This window comes from Ascoidea rubescens, assembly GCF_001661345.1.
Source record: "Ascoidea rubescens DSM 1968 unplaced genomic scaffold ASCRUscaffold_4, whole genome shotgun sequence".
In the NCBI taxonomy this organism is placed as follows: domain Eukaryota; kingdom Fungi; phylum Ascomycota; class Saccharomycetes; order Ascoideales; family Ascoideaceae; genus Ascoidea; species Ascoidea rubescens.
Genome location: NW_017962916.1, coordinates 353,851 through 377,736, shown reverse-complemented (window position 1 = coordinate 377,736; position 23,886 = coordinate 353,851). Strand labels below are relative to the sequence as shown.

Sequence of the window (23,886 nt, the reverse complement as noted above, 5' to 3'; positions counted from 1 at the left end):
AGAACAGTGATTATATAAAAACCAAAGAAATGTTTTATTTGATAGATCTTGAGTTAAATCTTATAATTGATTTTAATTACCACTAATTTTGCTGATATATATTTCTTTGGTTGATTACTGAGTTTACCTATGGAAACCATCATTTTTTTAAAGCTAAACATTACCATTGTAAAAAAGTGTTGCTAATCTCTTTATATGATTACATTTTATCTATTCGTTTGATGATTCAATTAAAATTATGTATTTGAAGAAGACAGATCAAGTATGTGAAATATTATGATTGATTTACCTATACCAATGAACCTTTAAAAGACAATCAAAAAAAAAATATAAAACGCTCAACACCGAAAATAAACCACAATGAAAGAAAATAAAAAAAAATAAAATAAAGTTAAATAAAGTTAGATAAAGCTTAATAAAGTAAAAAGAAAGGGAAGGAAAGCACAAAAAAATAAAAAAATAAAAAAGAAGGCAGAAATAAAAAGCAGAACAATTATTAACAAAAACAACTGCTTTTTTTTGAATTATTTGAAGTATCAATATCAATAAATCCATCATTTAAATTAATTAAATCATCACTCAATATTTTCTTTTTGGCACTCTTCTTAGCGTTTTTGTGATCAACCAATATATCGTTCTCTGTAATAAATAGTTTGCTGGAAATCTTATTAGGAATTAAATCCTCAAATAATTTCAGAATGTTTTTTCCAGTCTTAGCTGAAACATCAATGTATAAGTAATTTTTTTCTTTCACAAACTCATTAATTTCTGTTTGAGAGATGGCCTTGTGGGAATTGGATTTGTTTACCAAATCCATTTTATTACCAACTAATGCAATAATGAAATTGTTCTCATCATCACTGTCATTACCATCAACAACATCGTGACTATTCTCACCACCACTGGTTCTCGTATTATACTTCTGACTGGTACCATTTGTATCGTTGTAAAAGTTGAGCTCATTTATCCAATCCTTTGCCTTTTTGAAAGATTCATGATCTAATAAGTCAAAAACAATTATAGCAATATTTGAATTTCTATAGTACATTGGGGTTAAAGATTTATAACGTTCCTGACCAGCAGTATCCCAAATTTCGTATTTAATCTTCGACACATATCCCTTTTCGATCTGGTTGATCTGAAATATTTTTGTAATGAAAGCAGCACCAATTGTCGCTTCTTGATGTAAATCAAACATATTTTTTGTGAATCTTTGAATGATGGAAGATTTGCCAACATTTGATTCTCCCAACATGACTAATTTGAAGGTGCCAAATCTTTTGGTTAGTGAAGTGTCACTACTAGGTGATTCGTTCAATTGTTCAGACATGTTGATGATAGCTACTAATTGTAATCCAGTTCTGCTGAATTATATCTGTTTTTTGAGTCTCCAGTTAATTAATAGTGACTATTCTCTGCTATTTATTGCGACTCAACTGTAGTTTAGTAGTGCAATAAGTCTTGCAAATGTTTTTACCTTTTGGGGTAGAGGTTCCTATTTCTCAGGATCCAAAAGTTGCCTAACCAGACAGCGCTCGGTTAGTCGTTTAGCGTAAAGTTTGTAAACGCACAACAATAATCCACACGCTGCAAATGCACACGCTAGAAATGCACACAAACGCATACAATGCTATCAGACGCATATGTGCAGCTAAAACCCATACGAATGCTGTGAGCCATGTTACTGAATTTTATTAATTCAATCACGTGACTGTTCAAATATTTATACGTGGAGTTCTAAGATTGCAAGATGCATAATGTTTATAACTATATGCAGAGAACTGCGGATGGTGGATGTGTCCATGGCAGTGGGTGCTATATAGATATGGAAAGAATACTTTCGCGTATTGATAAATGTCTTCAACAGTTTTGGTTTCTTCTCTATCTTGTCAGCTCATTCCAAGGGAAACGAGAAAAAAAAGCTATGAATGTGTCTTTTTGTAATTTCAGAGCTCCCTTTAATTCATACCACACCACTTTCAACACAAATAGGACAAGAAAGAAGGGAAAACCTAGAACAAGAAAAGAGCTCGCTGAATTCATAGATATTTCGTCCTGCATAAGCAAAACCATCAGACCTGTTTCTCATCAAAATAATCTAGAAGCTTCAATTCAAGACTCGGTAGAGAGTCCATTGCCTGTACAAAGAAATATAACGGAACCTCTTCTGTCTAAAAACTCATTGTCTTCAAAAACTCAAATTATATTCAAGTTGCCCATTTTACCACCGCCATCACCTTCTGCCAAAGCAGCAGAAGAGGTTCAAATACCGAAACTTCCTTCAAAAAACTTTCCTTTAAAAATTTCATCTGTACAGAACACCCAGAATACTCAGAATACTCAGAATATTGAAAATGATCAAAATCAATCAAACAATTCCAATCAAGCATTTAAGCCATCGATTAAATTAGACTCATGCCAAAAAAATCTCTCGAAAACTGATATTAACACACAGTCTATGTTGAATAATCAAAAATCATCTAGCTTACCAGTTTTTACCATAAAATCGACATTACCCAATGCCGAGCCTATCAAAAAGAGTAAAAGATGCAATTCTGATGAAACAAGCAATGACTCTTCTGTTCTTGAATTAAATTCATCGCCAATAAAGAGATCTAGAAAACAACATGACCATAATTTAAATATTATCAATTCATCAATTGACTCAAAAAAAGTTTTAAATTTCTACTCCTCGCCAATAAAGCCCTCAAAATCAATTGATACAAATGATTTAATACAAAAACCAAAGCTTAGGCTTTTTAAAAAGGTTTCTAAAAGAGTTATATTTTCTAATAATACTTTTTCATTCAAAAATCAAGAAACTAATATCTCTGAAAAGGGAGTCCTGAGAAATAAATCTCCTTTGAAATCGATTTTAAAACCTTCTCTAAAACCACCAGTTTTCAAAAACAAATCAAAAATTGGTAATCCAAATGCTAACATTTTGAATTCCACTAATTCCAACTCTTTTAATTCTGAAGCTATTACTTCTGTGGCATCCAAACCAAGTATTGATTTATTGACAGATGATCAGGAGGATCAAAGAGATTTCTCAAATGAAAATTACTGGCAACCTGGGGTCATTTTTGAACCAAAAGATTACAAAATAAATAACGTCAAAATTTTGATTAAAGGATGTTTGAAAGTTTTGTTCAATGAAAAAAGTGAAAGGAAATTTGAGATTTATGCCACTTTAAATACTTTACTTAAGAAAACAAAACAACCAGTTATTGTACAGGCGCTTAAAAATAGATCATCTGCAATAATTCAATTTATCAAACGAGATTTTGTTCTTGCAGAGAAAGATATTTTTAAATTCTTGAATCTCGATGAATTCGTATTTGACTCACTTTGTTCTAATTTGTCGACTGGGGACTCAGACACTGCTTTGGTTCGAAAATCACATACATATTTATCTTTAAATAAATCTTTAAACTCAGTGTTTTTCAAACAAACCTCAATATCCGAAAATCCTTCTTCTTCGCAAATTACCAAAATATCTAACGACCCATTTTTGATAAGGATATATGTTCAGATCTTGAAGTTATTTTCATTCTTTTGCTCAAAACCCGAGATGCTATCATCTGATGATTTTAATGATATTGCTTTTATTCTTGATCATATTTGCGATATAATATCGTATTCCAATTCAATTTCTTCAAGCTTTATTTCAAAAACCATTTCTTCCACATACATGCAGTTGTTCAAAGATCTTAAAATACTTGGCAATAATCTCAACTCATCAAATTATAAAGTGTCAAAGACAACTCTAAGTAGCTCTGTTACAAATGTAAATACCGGATCTAGCTTGAAAGTTTCAACATCAAATAATCAACTATCGCTTGAATTGAGCGAGAGATTGTTATTGAATTTATTGAATTTACCCGTTGGCAAATCAGTTTCCCTAATTATTGAAAAAATTTTAGCTATTAAAAACTTCGTGCTCATTTTCCCTAATATGATGATCAAAAATATACAATTTTACTTTAAGTTTTTAATAATTAATTTGTTTGACTTGAATGGGATAATGTATCTAAGGGTTCTTTTGGCTCTAAACTTATGCTTCATGGAAATGTCTCGTGTATTTATTGACAGTAACGTTACATCCTTTTATATTTTTAGAACTTTGAATAATCTAGTCTCATCAGATATGCTTGAAATCTTGCAGGAAAAACAAAAACTTACTCAATCATCTACTGGTGTTGATTCGTATGTTGGTCCTGATGTATTATCAGAGGCCGACCCAAATAAGAAACATATTTTTCTTGGCCTAATCATTCAACAATTATTGATTTTGATTCTGAAAAGAGCCCATAAATTGGCCATGGACATTTGGTGTTCTTTAACTTTATTGATGAATGTGAATAATTTTGACTCCATGCAAAAATCAGTCATGAGAGTATCGTCCTTTGATGATTGGAATAACTTACTAAATTGGGCGAATGTTTTTACTTCATGTATCAATGAAACTAACCTGGAAGCTAAGTCTGCAGCTATTAAATCCTGGAGATGCATGATATATATCAATGGAAATTATTCTAACTTTAATGTCACATCCAGTAATAATAACAATAGAATGATGTTGCAGACAAGAAGCAAATCTTTTTCAAATACATCATCGCCCTCGAAAAACAGCGGATCATTTTCAATTGATATTTATCATAAAAGATTAACAATAATGAATTATCCCTTCACTTCATTAGCTGTATTTAGCAATCTTTCAAATGAAACAAGAGATTTAATACATAACATATTTTTGCTTAATGTTTATTCCGTTATTAACCCAGTTTCTTCAAGCCTATTATTGTCCTTAAAATATTTACTACCACTATGGAATATATTGGTTGAACCGGTTTTAATGCAATTCGTGGATCAAAAATCACCCATCTTTTCAGTTATGTTTGCTATAAAGTTTATAAGCAGAATAATTCAAACTTCTAGCTCATCCATGCATAGCAATTTGGATCCTTTGAGAGTATTGGGGAGCTTTCCTCTATCAATCGATGAAATTGTTTCGTTTCCCTCTAAATGGGTGTATGCCAACAACGGAAAAATATTTAATATTCTAATGCCAATATTCCAAAATAAACATATTTACTTTTCTAGTAAATTGATACTATTGTTTTCTTTCACAAACTCTCTCAAAAGTATATTGAAGAAAGAAAAGGAAATTTCAGATATTTCTGCTTCAATAACAGAAAACATCATAAATCTTCTTCGTTTAACATTTGGTAGTGATTCCATGTTTGTTCAGTGTGAAAAGAAGATTAATCTTAAATTGGATATGGCTAAGAAAATTATCGTAACATTGCTTGATACCTATCTGATTAGTAGTTTGAGCGATAACAGTTTAAACTATAACGCAATTCAAAAAATGTTTGAATATTTTATTCAATATTTTCCTACATATTTGAATGACTTATTAAAAAGCTGTGTCAACCTATTGAGCTTGGAAAAGCAAATCAAATTATTTGAAAGGTTGGTGAGAATAGACAACATAGACATAAACAAGTTTATCATTGCTAATCTTGAAACCAAGATATTTGATAGAAAATTGGAATTTTCTGATTTTGCTTCGATTGGTCTGATATTTAGTTCCTTGCAATCGAATGTTGCTATTATCAACTTTTTTAACTATGTTTTGAGGTTTTATGAGAAAAGAAAGATTTCCAAAATTGTGCTTGCGTTGAATTTGAACAAATGGGAGCCAAATGATTTTATTAATATTTTAGAAATGTTGGATAAATATTATTTCCTCAAACCTTTGATACCGGATCTCATAATAAGAAAGTTTCAAGATTTTGAGGTCGAATACAGTTTGTTCATTTTAAAAAATGTGATTTTGAATCATCCATTAACATATGACATTAGAGATATTATATTGAAACATATAAGTGAAGAAAGTAACGACTTTGCTCTTCCCAATATTATTTACCAACTTCAAGAATTTTTCGTGAAACTTCTAAATGAATTAAGACTGGAACCGAAAACTTTTATTTTAGATTACTTTCTCTCACAGGGGTTATGTTCTTCTAGATTTGCTGTTGTATCTGAAAAATTCATTCTTGATGCTCCTGAGATTTTAGACAGCTTACCCTTGTCTAAAAAGAGATTTCTGAAAAGGTTAAGTAGAGAATCTGCAGAATCAGTAGACGGTATTTCAAATACAATTAGTAATAATATTGATGGAATTAGTCCCAACTTTGCCAAAGAAACAAAATCTAGTGATGATTTGAAACCCAATACAGAGGTGACTTTACTGTTATCAATAGTTGAGAATGTTGTAAAACTGGATGAAAGTAAACTTATTTATGCTTCAAATAATCAACAAAATCAGAATGCAAAAGAGCAAATTACTTGTCCAACTAATGCGAAAGATCGTTCTGATCTTGAACAGGATGAAATGGATGAAGTTTCGAATAAAACTGAAGTGGAAATTTTGAAAGAAAGCCAAAAACAAATTAATCTGATTTCTAATTTAGAATCACCACTACAAGTGCCTGATAATAATTTTTCTCAAAGTTCCACCAGTAATGTTTTTGAAAACCATTTTGATAATAAAAATGAGCTGGTTATTAAAGAGAGCCTGGTAAATAATCAAGAACATGAAAAAAATATTGCCCAGTCTTCTTCCAATAGTGCTGGTATCGCGAAAACTACTGAAATGGAATTTATTCTCAACAAAAATATTGAACATTTCCTGAATGACAAACCTGTATCTTCTGAAAAAATTAACAACCCAGTATCCAGAGTACTTGACCAGGACAAGAATACCGATGACAGGGTTTTAAAGCACAATAATTATATGGTTAATACTGCAGATGTTGGTAAAATGACTTCATCGAGAGTAATGCGAAAAAGACATGCGAATGTACCATCAAATTGCAGAGAGTCAAGTGTGCCTAGTATTAATGCTAGCAATGATCATGGGAACGTTAGGTTATTAAATTCTACAACTTTCAGTCAAAGATTGAGTAGTTTTTATAAACCAAATGAAACAACATTGATTATAGAGATAGAATCAGATGATGAGGATGATGAGGAATATGATCAAGAGGAAGATAGTGGAAACAATGAAAAAGACACTGATGAATTTAAAGAACAAAGTACTTCCTGTGACGAAAAGAATGATAATGAATATCTGGATGATTTGAGTAGTGAAGTTCCAGTACTAGTTGAGGGGCATTTGAGTGAAATTGAAAACAATAATAATGATATACATCAAGAAATGGTGGGAAAACCAGATTATTCCAAGAAAAATGGAACTGAATGTTTAAATAATAATAATGGTGATAATAAAACAAAAACTGAAGATCTAAAGCAAGAAAAAAATAATAATTTGGAGTTGATCATAGGAAATGGTAGAAAAGATTCTAATGATGATTTTTTGCAAAACAAAAAACAAAGATTTTATTCAAAGTATTTTGAGGAAGCCGATTACCATAAAGTTAACAAGAAAAGAAAAAAAAGTAAAGTTAATGGGAGATTGGATAATGACCCATTCATTGGGTTAAAGGAAAAGATTACTGGGGTATTAAAGGGAATTTCAGATGAAGATATTAGTTCATTAAGTAAAGAAGAAAAATTTGATTTGGACACAGAATTGTTGAATTTCAGCAGAAGACTTCGAAACTCATAAAAGTGCGTGGGGCAAAAGATATCGATATCTAAAATTTTCAGCTCGTTTTTATTTTTATTTATCTTTGTATTGTGGTATTTTTTTTGCTTTGGAAGATATTCCAAAAATACATTCACTGCATGAAATTATATTAGATACAATATAATTTGTAAAATTATTTTTTTTTTTTTAATTTCAAGAAATATGTAATATATATAATAAATTTAATAGATACAACAGATTTTTTTTGTTTTGAATCAAATGATTAAGGGGAGAGAATGAAAGATAGTAATTAACTTGAATTTAATTCAAAATTTATTAGACTAGTAATAAATTCCAAACCGATTTTAACGCTGTCAATGAATCGAGCTTTGTTATGGACTGCACTTTGTAGTTTGTGCTCCAAACCAGATAAACCTGCACAGCCCAATAGAATAATTTCAGCATTTTTGTCATTTATCAAGTAGTTTGATTTTTTGACAATTTTACGGAAATTTTTTTCATCACTCAAGCCCAAAACGTTGACATTAGAAGCAATTGTACCGACAAACAAAGGAGGAAATTGGTTTTCATCACCGAAGAACTTCTTTGTGGAATTGTCTAAAATCAATTCCCATGAGTTTGATGAGGTTAAAATTCCAAACCTTTTAGGAGAATTGGCAACTCCAAACAATAATGAAGCTTGAAATATTCCAAGCACGATCTTGGAATAATCTGAATTTTTCAAAAACTCAGATTTTAATTTGGCTATCAATGGATGGTCAGAATAACAACAAATTAAGAAGCCATCATATTTTGGAATAAGAGGAATTAGAACCGGCAAACACACTTGACAACTCAATTCAGAAGTGATTGGATCAGATATTTCTGGAGGAGCAGACAGTGGGGCAGTAAAATAATCCAACTTGTAGCCTAGAGGGGTGACTAATATTTTCTCCAAGTTGTCAGTCATTGAGACTGAAGAATTGGGATTAACAACCAATATCTTTCGAGTCATTTTTGATATAGAAATGGGAGACTGTTTGTAGGCCAGTTGATAGAAAGTGTTAGTGGTTGAGCTTTGGTATTATCTTTCACAGATTGGTGATAAACAAGACAAGATAAGAGATAAGAGGTGGGACGGAACATCAGTTTTGTGGACGGATTAAACCCACAGATGAACAGAAAAAAGCATGGTGGTTCTCTGCAAATAAAAAGCAGTTTTGGAGATTAATTAACTGGGACCAACAACAACAAAAATGAAGTTCAAAAGCAAATTGAATTCAAAAAGTAAAAATATAATACTGTAGTTGGGATATAAAGGTAATACTGAGCAACAAATAAAATGGCAAAAAGAAGGTCGTACCCGGATTCGAACCGGGGTTGTTCGGAAACTTCAGCTGATCAAAACCGAAAGTGATAACCACTACACTATACAACCATCTGTGTGCTCTTTGCGTTTTCCTTGTGCTTTATACAGTATACTTTCGACTTCACACCTGCCTTTACCGGATTGACTTGACGAATCAAGTTTGCTTTTTTGTGGCGCATGCTGTTTGTGGTTCAAAACCTTTCATTCCAGTTGTTTAATCAGGTTTCTGGATACTTTTTTCTCACCAGCACATACATATAATTTCAAAACTAATCTAAAATGTGGGCCCCATGAAACCACTGTCTGTATTCTCAAATCTGAAAAGCAACACTCTTTGCTTTTTGCAATGACAACCATCTCGAACACTCCAAACGAGACCATATTTTTGGCCAAATTGGATTTGGCTCTTTTTCCACTTTAAAGCATTTTCCTATTCGGGCAGGCTAGCGCCTTCTTGTTTGGGATCTCAGAAAGAGAATGAAAATTGCTTTTTTCGGCATCGTCTCATTTTTTTGGTCGCGAAAAAGTGAGAAACAAATCTTTTGAGGTTTGATTTCTTTCAAAAGTTTATGAATAGATACATTAGTGATTCATAAACAAATAATTGATCCACTTTTCTTTCCTCGAGAGCCTTTATACTCAGACTGTTTTGGGTCTTGACCTGATCTTCTCTACCATTACTTTATTTTCTCATAATGGCTGATTCTATTGTTTCTCCTGTGCAGGCAGTTATAAATGCCCATCGTACTATCGAAAATAATGATGAAATCTACGACACAAAAACAAACAAGATACTATTTAAAGTTATAAATTCAAATTTTATCCCAACTATTTTGTTTTTGAAAATAGGCATTCTGAAACCAATCATAAAAATTTTCAAAGACTATTCGAATATGATCCAAATACAAAACTTCAATGATAGTAATTTTATCGAGTTTTATTTTAAAGGCTACAGGCTTTTTCTAACTAATGATTTGACTTTAAGTTTTTTAGTCAACAACTTCTTTTTTACAAAACTATTTGAAATTGATGTCATTATAAAAAACTTATCATTCCTCAACTCAAATTCTTATATTTCAACATTTTTAATTCGATATAATCAGGATGAATGTGATGACAATCAAAAACCAAAAGAAAAGGCAAATGATAATCAAAACTATACTGGAAATCATACTACTATTACAACTAATATTAATACCACTACCACTACCACTACCACTACTATCACTAATAATAATAATAATAACAAGGAAAATAATAAAACAAAAAATGATGACAAAAGTTCTTACTCCAATTCCAAAATTCAGTTTAAAATGCCTCACCACTCAAAAACAAAAGATATAACTATCAGATTCAAAGATGTTTATTTATTAAATGAATTAATTCACCAACAAAAATCCAATAATTCACATCAATTGGCAAATTTATCTTCAAATATATCTCCTGGCTATCATAATACCCTTTCAGATTCATTTCAACATACTTTTCTCCTCCCAATCTCTGAGGTAATTGATAGCTCCTCAAATCAAGAGACAGATAATTCCCATTTGTATTCTACAATTATCTTCAAGTATCATTTGAATTCTTTTATATCGTTCTCAAATATCATGTTTGATTTTCTTCTAAGGGTCTTTCCAAATAATTCGTTATATTATTTACAAAACAATCTTAGCAAATGTGTTATCTTCAGAAATAAAAACCAAAAAATTTTGAATAATTTATCTGATAAATTCACTATACTGCAAATTTCTCCCACAGAAATTATTGAAGCTAAAATTGAGGATTTTTCTCAGCATTATTTAACGGGAAATCTGGTCTCCACTTTTAATCAAAAACATCAAATACAAATGGATCCAAAAGACACTACTACCACGAAAGAAGAACCTCCTCCTATACAATCTCCTAAAAAGGCGGATTCTCATCTTACAAATGAGAAAATTGATATTGATATCAGTGAAGAAGAATATGACGACGATGATGACGATTATGAAGATGATAAAATTAACAATAAAAGAAAAAACCGTAAAAGACTTAGAATTGTATCTGATGATGAATCATTTGAAAATGAGAATGCTGATCATCGAAAACTACAAACATTTTGCTTAGTATTTTTTAAACTCACAACAAATATAACTGTAACTCAAATCGTTTCAACTCATGAAACAATTGAGGAATTTTTAAATACAAAAATCCAAGATCATATTAATACTTTTTTAAGTACTGAAAAGATTTCCACCCAAGAAGGCTCCAATTTAATTTATAAACACAAGGATGTTGAAATTGACGTCTCAAAAGAATCAACAATTCAGAAATTGAATATAAATCATTATGATATTATTGATGTATTTGAGAAAAAATCAAAACAAGTCATTTCAAAAGAACAATTGAATTTGGCTCACAAAAAGATAAATCAACAATTGTTCTCGCAAGTAGACTCATCCTCCTCTAACATCGAAAAATCCGATGATCCTGAAAGCATTAAAAAACACCATCCCAATTCCACTAAGACCAAAGATCTTAATCAAGCTCGTTCCCATAAACAAAATGAAAATTCTTCCGATATTTCACTGACAAAAACCAAGTTGAACGATACAAGTTCGAAGGTCAATAATAACAGCAACGAAAAACAAACATCTAAAATCAAAAACATTCAAAGTCAAACTCCTCTTCATCCAGCAAATGAAACTGTTACAACAGCTGGCCCAAACCAAGTGCTATCCAGCAATGAGTCAAAAGAACATCCAACACTTCCTAGCAAACCAGCCAAAAGTTTGCAAAGTAATGTCAATAAGAATCTCAATCCATTTAGCAGACATAGCTCACCTCATGATTCTCATCCATTCACCTTTGGATTAGGTAATAAAAGTTATGAAATTGCAAACTTGAACATTATTTCCAAGAATAAACCTAAATCTATACCACCATGGGTTCCGGATAAAGAAAAAAGCTCAGACAGACTTTTTCTCAATAGATCTAATTATAATCAACCATCTACAGTTTCTGCAACTAAAAACCCATTTTCTGCCGATCCAAGAAAATCAATTTTTGCTAGTTCGCAGAATCTATTCTCGAAAAGTAACTCACCAAAAGTTTTGCATACTCCTATTATTGCTAATCCTGATAAAAATGCAAATATTAACCATCCTATATTTTCAAATGATTCAAAAAGACTCTCAAATCCTAACATATCAAATAAAAAAAACACAAGTTCTAGTATTTTGCCGAATAAACGCGTCAACACTATTTTCATTCAAGTTACCTACCTGTCCCCCTCAAGAGTTTCAGTCAGGCTTGAGGTAAACAAGAATGCTAAAATTGGGACATCTTTAAAAGATTTTTGCAAGAAAAGTCATTTGAATTTTCAAATAATGAAGATTTTCTTTAATGGTGCTGAAATCAACCAAGATTTTACACCAGATGAACTTGGGCTTGACAATGATGATATTATTAATCTAAAGTTTTTTTACTAAATTTATTTTAAGAAAATCAATAAAGATGTATATTGTTATTTTCACAAAGATTGGATTTTACTGTTATGGTTTCTATATATTATAACGGTTTATGAAAAAACACACTCACTTATTTTTGGTATTTTTATTTTTTTCATTTTTGGCAGTTTTTGAAACCAGATGTTGTTTGCTTATAGCTTTTCAATTTTTGTTTAATTAAATGTCAAATCAATGTTTGTTACTGAAACTTTGAAATATACTCAAGATTGCATCGAGATACTGACTATAAAATTAGCCTTAAAGGACTTTTTGTTGGATTTTTATTTAATTAATGTGTTTATCAATTTCATGAATTAATTATATATAAAGTCTGGAATATGAAATATTTTATATGAAAATTGTAAAATGAAATAATAAAAAAAAAACACAGACAAAAAAACCCCGTACAACCAAAAGAACAGATAAAATAAACTTGAGCCTCCCAAAAAAAGCACTGAACATGGAAAAAATAAATATATAACTGACATATAAAAAAACTAACATATCAAAACCTTTATTTCAGATGATAAATTTTAAAAACCTAAGTTGACTTTTAATGCATATGTTACAACAAATGGAAGACTTACGGTTAAAATTGGATATTGGAATAGTAGACAAATGGCTAGACAGTCTAATTGCAAATGATCATGATGAAAATCTTCTGATGGTAAGGGGCTGAAGAAAGCAGTCAAATAAACCTGAGTTGTAAAAGTTGGCAATCCCCAGTTTAATAAGATGATAAAAGCTGCAAGAATATCATCATCTTTTTCAATATTTAGCCATCCACTTTTTTTCAATCTATTGACCCATAAAACACCAATGATAGGCATTACGCACAATTTTATTAGAGTCAATAAAGAAGCAGCTTTCCAAAATCCAGGAGGAAATTCCTTCACATTTAATCGTGCTAAAGTACTTCCCAATAACAATAGACCAAATGGGACCTGAGCAGCACCTAAATAAGAGGTAAAATCCATGATAAAATTCAAAGGAGGTTGTCCATCTGGAGCATCTGGCATATCAACTGTGGTTTCAACAAATAAGGCTTTTAGCCATGGTGTTAAAGCAATTGTTATAGAGACAATCAAAGACAAGGCAATTGGTCTTAAAAAATTTGTGAGAAAAAATTTGAGACCCTTAACAATGAGTTGACGAACATTTTTTTTGCTTTTCTGGGGTTTATCGCTATTATTTGCGCTGAGGCCATTTAATGTTGAATTATCTTCCATATTGTCATCACTATTATTGGTGTGAATATCATTATTTGAATATTTGGTCGTCAATTTTTTTTCTATTGTTGACGAATTCAAAACTGGTTTCAAGCTATTACAGTATTTACGAGATAAGCTGTATTTGTCCTTGGTAATTTGAGATGCAGAGTTAGTTGGCAAACCGATTTCAGTTGATAGAACCGAAAATGTCTTTGTCAATTTTCCTAGTTTTGAGTCTGTAGCATTAGAAAAGTTGGCATTTGCATTTGATTCGCAAGAATATTCGTTGATAACATCGTCGAGTTCTTGAGGCGGTAATTTTCTTAATTCAATAGCCCTTAGTTTAGTTTTGCTAGAATATACGGATGCTATTGAGGATGTTTTGGCCAATGCTAGATCGTTATTCTGGAATTTGGGGTTATTAGCAGAAGATTGATTAATGAAATAAGGGTTAATAGAGTTGGAGTCTGAATCTGAATCTATAGAATCTATATCTTTATTGTATGTAACGTTTTTAGTGCCAATATCATTAATTCTATTTTTGGTATTGGAGTTTTCATTAATATTTAATCTTGTTTCATTATCATTGTTGTTATAGGTATTCTTTAGGTTGTTTTCTTTATTGCTATTGTCAGTATTATCAGTGCTATTGCTATTATTGTTATTACTTTCTGCATGATTATCATTATGCTCCAAATCCAACTTTTTCTGAGCTTCTAAAAGCTTATCCTTTTTCAAATCATACTCAACTAACCTATAACCGCCTAAGTTAAAACAATAAAGAGTCGTTATGGCGACAAAAATAAATGCAAATGCAATACCTTTATCAATTTGGTTTTCGGAAAAAATAGAAGTTGTAGCCAATGTTTGAATATACGCAATTGGCAAATCACCATTATTGGTGAACATAGAGGCTACTATTGAACCACCTCTCCATCTTCTGGGAATTGGAGTTATTAGGTTGACTAAAAATCCAAATGCCACTCCTGTCAGAGTGATTACAAATGATGATAAGGCAATTAGTCCAATATATTTTATATCAGTGTAGGATATATTAGCAATGACTTTGTTTATGAGAATGCATGGAATCAAAGTAGTCAAGAGGATATCTGATAGATTTCTTGTGGTCTCTACTGATAAAATGTTTCTTTTTGATAAAATAAAACCAACAGCCAAAATAAAATAGATTTTGATAATGGGTTTTACTGCACACCAAATGATGACTCCAATGTCCACTGCCATTTTAGGTTAAGCTATTGTTATTGTCTGTTGTTGTTTATTGTTTATTGCTGATTACTAATTAGGACCTGCAGTAAATTTCCAGCGCTTTTTCTCGATCCTCTGCAACAAGAGGTTATTTGTATGCTTCGATTAGGTGAAGTGTAGCTGGGTTCTATTATTCTTAAATATGGGCAAGTTGCAGTTTCTTATATTGAATAAATATTTGGTAAATGCAAACAAAAAGCTGGGGTTTGCACTTGGACCTGATTTTCCGAAAGAACTGAAATCTAGGTTTGAACATGCAAAAGAATGACTCAAACAAGTGCTTATAAACATACTTCCACATCCAATAGAATTTGCAATGCCAGGCTCATTGAGGTGAAGCTTATTAATAACCTCTTTCGCTGGACGAAACTCTCGAAATTGAAAGACTTTTCTCGACGGCCTTTCCAAAATCAGACGTTGCGCGATTAGCCAAGATACAGTCACCTGATTCATCTACTCAACCTTAGGCCCAGACCGCGTTTTTCAACATATACCTGCAGGTCTTGGTCTTTTTCCATTTTTCAGCCAAGGCGAGACAGAAAGAACTGCTTTATTCACAAGACTAGAAGGAGATGCGCGGCTACTGCCCGATCCGGTGTTTCTTTATATCCTACAGAATTACTCTAATTGGTGCATCATCACACAATACACAATCTTCCACTCAAAGCAAACCTAGCAACTAAAAACCACCAACTTGTGCCACATTTATCCCGAAAGCCTGTTGAGCAAGTCGTCCAAACTCACAGAGCTGTTCGAAGGCATGTTGGTTGTGTTTGTCGATCCGGTTGGATTGTACCCATCATCTCTATTGCTCGTTGTTTCCTGAGTCGAACTCTGATTTTTAGCAATTAGTTTTGCCAATTTCATGAAATCATCATCATTATTATCTCTGTCTGAGATTATATTGCCGGGCATTATGCTTGGTATGAAGGCGTTGCTGCTGTTACTGGTCGGGGTACTGTTCTTAGAATCCTCAATCTTTGGCTTTTTAGCAGAAGTTTCTATCAGGTCGTCGCCGGTATTAACTTTTTCACTTGGTGTGCCAGTTTCTTTATTTTCGGCTGATTTTTCATCACTTTTGTCGGGATCACCATTTAAAGACGTTATTTTCCTTTTATTATTAAGGATATGATTAATATTATCAATGTCTTCATCGTGGTCACTGTTATTGCCATTGCTATCGCTATTGTTATTTATTTGATTATCTTTGCCATTATTATCAATATTCTTATTGCCATTATTATTATCAGCATTATTAGTATTGGCACTATTTATATTATCGCTATTATTATGATGACTATCTACTACCAGCATTCCAAGAGCATTGTTGGAAGATATTTTTGTTTCCGATTTGGGAGCTGATACATTATCAGGCTTTGAACCAGTCTCTGAATCTAAATCCATTTCTGAATCTGAGTCTGAATCTGAATCCGAATCCGAATCCAAGTCTAGGTCGTTTTTGCTGGCTGTAGCCTTTTCAGAATCAGAATCAGAATCAGAATCATTATCATATTTTGGTAACTGGATGTCATCATCTTTAAGATTGCCACTATTTTCTAATTTGATACTTTTACTACTGGTGCCAAACTTGATTTTTCGTATATCCTCCAAATTAATCTTATTCTTTTCAGACTTGTTTTCAACATTAATTGAATTATTTTCAATAATCATTTGTTCCAAGTCTATTTTAGTTTCATTCAATTTCTTTAATTTCAAATCTATTTTTTTCTCATTTAAAATTTTGGCTAGATTGAATCTTGTGGAATTAATTAATTTTAATTTTTCCATTGAAATTACGTTCTCCAAGTTTGAAATTAACGTCTTTTGAAATTTGATATTACTCAAGTATGATTTTTCAAAATCTTTATATTTTTTTAAAATTTCTTGAATCTTATTCAAAAAAATCGTGGGTTCAGGCAAATTGGCATCTTCATGAAAGTACTCGTTGTAAACTAAATCAAAATTTTTATACAATGAGTCAATTTCAAGTTGATTATTGTTAATTGTCCCATAAAGCCTATTAATTTCAATTAAACTTGGGTTATTAAAATCAAAACTATTGCCAATATTATCACTGCCATTACTACTATTGTAATTGTTATTATTATTGTTACTATTATTGTTACTATTATTGTTACTATTATTGTTATTATTATTATTATTATTATTATTATTATTATTATTATTATTATTATTATTATTTAATGAATTATGATTATTACTGGAAAACGTTATCTTATTTCTTTTATCAATATTATCAATTCTTTGTGTAATATCATTTAAAATTTCATCTTTAAATATCTTTCTTTCCTTCCAGACATTAACAACTCTCAAAATTTTTTTCTTGGTATCGCTAGGTACTGAACTGTATGATTTTTCAATTGATTTGGGCAAAATCTTACCAAAGTTTTCTAAAAATTCAGTCTTACGTTTTGCTCTTGCTTGTTGAACAACATCATTTGCTAAATAAATAAAAATGATTTTTTTGTTAATTGGAGCTTCGTTCAAACAAGATGACCAGGTTTTGGCAGTTATTGAAGCAAATCTATGGTAAAATAACACCCATTGAGATAATGATACAATTGAAGCTTGAGTCTCATTTAGTTCCAATAACTTTGTAGTGAATTTTTCCTGAGAATATGACATTTCTAAATTTTATTATTAGATCTAATATAAATGTTGACTTAAAAATTCAAAGATGGATTGTCGATGATATATAATTGAGTTAGATTTATAAATTAAATAGTAAGGTGAAAAAAAGTGGTAGGCGAGATTCCAAAACGAAAATATCTCCCTTGACGAAGATGATAGAACCGGGAAAATACCCCAAACTAAGTTTTTTGGGCGCAAAAGCTAGAACTGCGGAGATAATTGAAGTGTAATGACACGGATTTCGTTGGTATTCGAACTTTAAACGGCTGATGATTGATCATGTTTATTCGGACGAGTAGTATCAAATAAATTTTCGAATCATTGCTTTGAACGGAAGTCGCAGTCCAAAATCGGAAACGACAATTTTTGATATCCACCCCAATGGATCAGCTCTCTATCGGGCAATTCTTTTTCTGCTACTTCTTCACTGTTTTTGCTGTTTTTGTTTCCATACGTAGAATCGCTTATTTAGTTTATATTATTTCTGAAAAATAGGATATTACTATATAACACTAACATTGTATACTTTATAAGAAAAGAATACATTGAATATTAATTGTTTATAATGAAAATTCAGAGTTACAATAAAATAATAAATGGTCAGCTTTACCAAAAGAGATATATAAATGCAAATGTCCTTCTAATTCACAAACTCTGATTCAACAGGTTTCTGCTTCAACCGTATTTCCAGATAAGTCGATTTTATTCCGTATTGAAGCAGGAATATCTTTGGTCCATAAGAGATCTTTTATTGAATTATTACCCAAATCCAAAATCTCAAGATCTAACCAAAAATCACACTCTTTAACACTATCAACAAACTTTATACCCTCAAGGTTGTTGGAAAAAAGAAATAAGTTAATTATATTAGGGAAACATCCATTTTTAATCACAAAGTCTTTCAACAAATTGTGGTTTAGATCCAAAGTTTTAAGACTCTCAAAAATCTCATTTGATTTGTATTTTTCAATTAAATTGGAACTCAATGATAAATTTTTCAACTTTTTTAATGAGGCATATTCATCACTAAATTCGGTTATTTTGTTTCCATCTAATTCTAATGATTCTAAATCAAATAATTCTTTAATATTTTGAACAGCGTTTATATTATTACTATTCAATTTAAGATATTTTAATGTAGATAACTTTGTATCCAAATCTACCAAAAATGTATCAATTTTGTTCATCGAGAGATTTAATGATTGAAGATTCTGAAATAAATTAAATTTGGATGTGTCTTTGATTTCATTGGAGCATAAATCCAATTTTCTAAGGTTTTTCAACTTGAATAAATCTGAAATTTCTTCAATTTTATTGGAAGATAAATTTAAATAAACAATATTTTCAAGTAATGAAATTTCACTTACATCTGATATCTGATTAGACTCAAGGTTTAAATATGTAAGCAGTTTTAAATTTAATAAATTTTCTATCAGTACTAATTCATTACGTGATAAGTCCAAATAGGTTAGTGCAACTAAACTTTCCAATCCTTTTATTTTTTCCAATTCATTTAAAGACAAATTTAAATGTTTCAACTTTGTCAAACTGTCTATATTTTTAATTTCTTTGATTTCATTTTGGTCCAATTTTAATTTTCTTAAATTGATTAAGCTGCTTAAATTTTCTATGTTTTGAATTTGGTTTTTTGATAAATCTAAGATTTCCAAATTAATCAAGCCGTTTAAGTTTTCAATTTTCTGGATATCATTCATCTGAAAAACCAACTTTTTCAAATTAACCAAATATGAGAGAGTTGGAACTGATGTTAAATTGTTTAAAGAGAGATTTAAAAATGTTAAAAATTTTACTTCCACAAATTTATCAAATTGATTGAAAATGGTTGACGAATTTTCTTCAGAGTTTATCGCTAACAAATTTAAATGCGTTAATTTTAAATGAATCTGTTTTTTAACAAGATCATTTATGAATGTAGATTTTTGATACGAAGTATCAGATTCCTCATATTCTTGAAAAGATAAGCCAAATTTTTCTAAGTTTAACGAAGGGGGCAATTTTTTTATAAAAGAAAATTCAGAGCAATTATCTGTGGCAGAGATTTGAAAAGATTGTAAAGTATTTGAGTTTTGAATTAAAAACCCATTTATAAAATCATTAAAGTTTGTTGTTTGACTTCCCAAATTATAAATATTTTTTAATTTAAATACCTTAATACTTTTCATATCTGATGTAATACTACTTAAAATTTTGAGTTGTCTTTTTTTTCCAAACGACCTCCCAAATGATAAAACGAAATGCTTTGAAACTTGAAGGTGTAAACGAAGTAACTTTACATCAATAAAATTGACTAGAACTCCATCTAAAGAATCTGCAAACAGCTGAAGTACTGATTTTTCATAATCTTCAAGACGTTGATCAAACAAAACCACAGAACCAAATAAATGATTTAAAGCTGAGTCTGCAATTACAACATTATCAGTTAAAGTAAATAACCATAGTCTGTCATTAGAAAGAAATGCTATGATTTCTAAAAAAATATCTATTGGTATTTGCTTTTTGAAAAACATGGCCGATTCAACTAATCACTTCTTACTTGTATATTGATGTTTGTAAGCTGTAAAACATTTGGAAAAAAAGACTGAATCTCCATGATTTTATATGAAATTGATTACACTAAAATCTCAGCAGCGGGCACTAATTAATGGAGAGAAGATGTTCTTGCTAAATTTTTAGTAGCTATAGTTTTTTTACTTACTTTGAGTAACATGTCTACACCTCTTTCAGAATCGATTGAGGTACTCCACCACATGAATCAAAAGTAGTAAGCTAAATTATATAAAACCCAGCCATTATTGGAAATTGAGACTAATATCAATCAATCCCATATTATCGCCAAAGAAATGTGATCTTCTTTTGTTTTTAATGCACTATAAGTTTAGTAGGCACTTCTGTTGGTTACTTCTTTCTAGATGAACAAATCTTAATTGAAAGTTAACGATAGCTATAATACCTCTAAAATCGTGTCCATCACAAAACCTAACAAATTTTTCAAAAATAGTGTAAACACAATCGCTCATAGATATAATAAAATCCAATTATCTCAAACTTTAACTTTTCGGTGGTTTTAAAGCCATGTTTTATAATTATCTTGGGTTATTATTATAAACGTATTTCTAAGTTTTTTCAGAAATACAATTATGTCTATAAGCTTATAGCAAGCAGTTATTAATATGGAATCCATTTATTAGAGTCCAAAGTGATAACTAACAATCTTTTTTATCTATGACTTGGATTATTGACTGCTGGAACTATAGATTATAGCATAAAGTAGCCACTGCAATGGGACGGTCTCTAATTGGCCAATTCAGCTCTGATCCTCTGTTTCTGCTTCTTTTGGTTCTTTTGGTTCTTTTGGTTCTTGATCATCTGTATCCAGTTTTTGTATTGTGTATTGTGTATTGTAGTGGTGATATCCACTGACTTGAAAAATATGTTGAATCATTAGCACTCCCAGAGCTGGCAGATGCTGTGAAGTAACAGTTGCAACAGATGGTAGGAGAGAGTTAAACGCCAGTGAATGTCCTCGAGATGGTGTGCTATTCAAGCTGGATCAGAATTACCAGTCTCTATTTGATCCAATTGAATGATTTAGTTGAGCATTACACATTACTCTGAGCGAAAGAACTCACTCTCATATACTCATATATATGCCTCAAATAATGGTTTGATGGTTTGATTACATTAAAGTTTATTAAAGTTAGATCAAAAGTATAAAATGCATCATAAATTATTAATTATATCAAAGTTCGTCTATGGACGAACATAGGAAAAGGAAATCAAAAAGTAATAATAATAATAAAAATAATAAAAATAATAAAAATAAAAATAAAATAAAATAAAAATCTATCACCATGCAAGGAAAAAAACCTATAATTATTCACAAAATAATAAAATCACAAAAATAAAGTCACAGATTTAAAAAATCCAAAAAAAAAATAAAAAAATTAGTCAATTTTAGCTGAGTCTATCCACCATATTGCTAGGTTATCGAGATAGATCAAATCATTTCTTGAAAATTATTATGCTGTTGGTAAACCAAAATAAGCAGCATATTCACCAAATTTTAATATACTTGTTGTAAGCTTGTTGTAAGCGTTTAATGATGACAAAAATTTAATTGCTTTCCAAATCTTGGGACTTTTTCTTGTCTTTTGCTAACGTTGGCATCATGATGGTTCTGATGTGAATGTACGAATTTTCTTCTGTTGACAAGGCATTGAAGGCTATGAAAAATGCTAGGAATGCTGCAATGACACCCAACACACCTCCGGCTCTGGCACAGGAAACTGAGTTTGTGAATTTGGATGTACCGTTGACTGTGAAGACAACAACAACCAACCATAGTAACGAGCAAAAGTAGCAGCTGCCTTTCAAGGTGCAAAGAGCCATCATGAACGTCAAGATTGCCCACGAGATATTGAAGAAACCCATGGCATTGTTGAATTGCTGGACATCATCGCCATAAGCAGATCTGATTCCAAAGGCATCGGTGTGGATGGCACCCCAGGACATCCAAAAACCTCCATACGAGGCAAATGCACAGCAGCCAAAAGTATCACCGGCGATGAATGCTAGGACTCCAGCAACAAATTGAATGAATCCACCATAGAAAAATGCTAGTCCGGCAACGATGTTTTCCTTTTCAACGCCCATGGCTCTGGCATTGGTGAATGAGAATAACAATGTGGTCAAAGCAAACGAACACAATCCCAATGGACCTGGATCTGCAAATCGTGATTTTGATTGTGGTTGTTGTTGTTGTTGTTGAAATTGGTTTTCACTGTTGTTGTGTTCCAAGTATGGGTTACCAGCTGTCAAAGTTTTTGAAAAGCACAAGCTTCTTAGCAAGTCGTCTTTGTTGACTCTTGTTTTGCCGATGTGGATGAAGTTGTCATATTCTTCATGGTCTGTGTCGTAGTAGTCATCATTTTCGTGTAATTTATTGACTGGAATATCTTGTTGTTTTGCGGACATTTTGAGTATTGAAATATTGTATGCTTAAATGAGATAAATAAGATAAGTGAGATAGTAAATTTAGTTGATTGAATGAATTGTATTATAATGATTAATGTTGTATTATATTATACTGTAATGTATAAAATGATAATGATAGAAATAGGTAGACATTGTGGCGATATTTATATATGAGTCTGAATAGTAGTGTATGCTAATGGGAACCTCTGATGGGGTAGTCTAATGAAGGTGATCAATATAGTTATCAGGTATAATTGGCAAAATGTGATATATAGTGATGGTGATGGTGATGGTGTTGTTGGGACTATATTTTGTTTATCTCTACAGTGTTCCGATCATTGATGAAAAGTTTTAGAATTTTAAAAAATAAAAATTTAAAAATTTAAAATGACAAAAACCACAATCGAATAATCAGAAGGTCCATCAGTGATACAAGTGTCGTATTCAGATTTATTCAGAAAAAGAAAATGTCTCAAGTCTGTACGCTCGATAAAAAGAAATAAAGAAAGAAAGAAAGAAAGAAAGAAAGAGAGAGCTAAGCAGCCCAAAAAGATTAAGTTATGTGCGTACATTGAAGCTCTGGGTGCGTTCAGTGCATATAAAAATAGACTGTAGAACTGGAAGAGCAGGGTTATGATTTGTAACCACAACCATAACCATAATTGGACAGTGCACCAACAAGGGCACTATCGTGGGAAAGGCTGAATCAGGATATGTCTAAGAAGACGATCGAAGATGATCGAGACAAGTAAAGCCATTTGTGAGCCAGAATTGCGACAGGCAGGTATTGATCGATGGCAGATGGAGAAGCAAAGTCATGGTCTGACCAACAGCCATTTTGAACAAAGGCGTCTGAGGCATCCCGACCAAACGTGACTCCCAAGAAACCAGAAAAGATGGAGAAGCTCAGAAAGATGGAGAACCCCAAAGAGCTGAGCGACAGCACAAATCAAGTACAACAAGCAAAACGAGCCAAAAAAAAAAAAAAGAGAGAGAAACGAGAAACGAGAAGCGAGAGAAGAGAAGGGGGAACTGTGCTGCTCACCGACACCCATCAGGACTGGCCAAAAAGAAGAGGTGTGGAAATTGAGACGAAAACAATGGTGGGGCCTCCACCCTTGCTGCCTGCAAAATCCCCAGAACCCTCAGAACCCACAGAACCCATGGCTTGCAGGCGTGCAGCTGGAAATCAGCAGCTGGAAATATCATGATTGGCCTGGTCGGGCCTGATTTGACGTGGGTGCGGGCGCGTTGTGCTCGTGGGAAGCAGGGAGTTTTGAGCCACCACAAGCTGCAAAACTCTAC

At 31.5% G+C, this 23,886-nt stretch overlaps 8 protein-coding genes and 1 non-coding gene across 9 annotated transcripts; 2 read left to right on the top strand and 7 right to left on the bottom strand.

Moving 5' to 3' along the window:
- Positions 1-423: 423 nt before the first annotated feature.
- Positions 424-1,438, bottom strand: ASCRUDRAFT_75135 (ras-domain-containing protein). The gene has a single exon (XM_020192944.1). It carries the CDS (start codon positions 1,328-1,330, stop codon positions 497-499), a length of 834 nt encoding a protein of 277 aa, XP_020048174.1. The 5' UTR covers positions 1,331-1,438; the 3' UTR covers positions 424-496.
- A 458-nt stretch (positions 1,439-1,896) lies between these two features.
- ASCRUDRAFT_75134 (uncharacterized protein) lies at positions 1,897-7,836 on the top strand. Its single transcript, XM_020192943.1, has one exon. The coding sequence runs from the start codon at positions 1,925-1,927 to the stop codon at positions 7,637-7,639; it is 5,715 nt and encodes a 1,904-aa protein (XP_020048173.1). The 5' UTR covers positions 1,897-1,924; the 3' UTR covers positions 7,640-7,836.
- DCG1 (Dcg1p) lies at positions 7,753-8,684 on the bottom strand. The gene has a single exon (XM_020192942.1). It carries the CDS (start codon positions 8,613-8,615, stop codon positions 7,911-7,913), a length of 705 nt encoding a protein of 234 aa, XP_020048172.1. The 5' UTR covers positions 8,616-8,684; the 3' UTR covers positions 7,753-7,910.
- Positions 8,685-8,954: 270 nt separating this feature from the next.
- ASCRUDRAFT_t45 lies at positions 8,955-9,038 on the bottom strand. The gene has a single exon. It is a non-coding gene; the product is annotated as a tRNA-Gln (tRNA).
- An 824-nt stretch (positions 9,039-9,862) lies between these two features.
- Positions 9,863-12,439, top strand: ASCRUDRAFT_80231 (uncharacterized protein; the record flags this gene model as incomplete). Its single annotated transcript, XM_020194476.1, has 2 exons — positions 9,863-12,176; positions 12,225-12,439. 2 exons carry the CDS (start codon positions 9,863-9,865, stop codon positions 12,437-12,439), a joined length of 2,529 nt encoding a protein of 842 aa, XP_020048171.1.
- Positions 12,440-12,760: 321 nt separating this feature from the next.
- ASCRUDRAFT_75131 (auxin efflux carrier) lies at positions 12,761-15,238 on the bottom strand. The gene has a single exon (XM_020192941.1). It carries the CDS (start codon positions 14,908-14,910, stop codon positions 12,991-12,993), a length of 1,920 nt encoding a protein of 639 aa, XP_020048170.1. The 5' UTR covers positions 14,911-15,238; the 3' UTR covers positions 12,761-12,990.
- A 220-nt stretch (positions 15,239-15,458) lies between these two features.
- Positions 15,459-17,643, bottom strand: ASCRUDRAFT_75130 (CTD-interacting domain-containing protein). The gene has a single exon (XM_020192940.1). It carries the CDS (start codon positions 17,578-17,580, stop codon positions 15,640-15,642), a length of 1,941 nt encoding a protein of 646 aa, XP_020048169.1. The 5' UTR covers positions 17,581-17,643; the 3' UTR covers positions 15,459-15,639.
- Positions 17,644-18,245: 602 nt separating this feature from the next.
- Positions 18,246-20,114, bottom strand: ASCRUDRAFT_7334 (leucine-rich repeat domain-containing protein; the record flags this gene model as incomplete). Its single annotated transcript, XM_020192244.1, has 1 exon — positions 18,246-20,114. The coding sequence occupies one exon, from the start codon at positions 20,112-20,114 to the stop codon at positions 18,246-18,248; it is 1,869 nt and encodes a 622-aa protein (XP_020048168.1).
- A 1,654-nt stretch (positions 20,115-21,768) lies between these two features.
- ASCRUDRAFT_26005 (acetate uptake transporter family protein) lies at positions 21,769-22,341 on the bottom strand (the record flags this gene model as incomplete). Its single annotated transcript, XM_020189924.1, has 1 exon — positions 21,769-22,341. A coding segment is annotated over one exon (573 nt), but the record flags the coding sequence as incomplete, so codon positions are not given.
- Positions 22,342-23,886: the final 1,545 nt, after the last annotated feature.

Coding starts and splice junctions, on each gene's coding strand:
- ASCRUDRAFT_75135 (XM_020192944.1), bottom strand. CDS start 1,330: ATGTCTGAACAATTGAACGAATCACCTAGTAGTGACACTTCACTAACC.
- ASCRUDRAFT_75134 (XM_020192943.1), top strand. CDS start 1,925: ATGAATGTGTCTTTTTGTAATTTCAGAGCTCCCTTTAATTCATACCAC.
- DCG1 (XM_020192942.1), bottom strand. CDS start 8,615: ATGACTCGAAAGATATTGGTTGTTAATCCCAATTCTTCAGTCTCAATG.
- ASCRUDRAFT_75131 (XM_020192941.1), bottom strand. CDS start 14,910: ATGGCAGTGGACATTGGAGTCATCATTTGGTGTGCAGTAAAACCCATT.
- ASCRUDRAFT_75130 (XM_020192940.1), bottom strand. CDS start 17,580: ATGTCATATTCTCAGGAAAAATTCACTACAAAGTTATTGGAACTAAAT.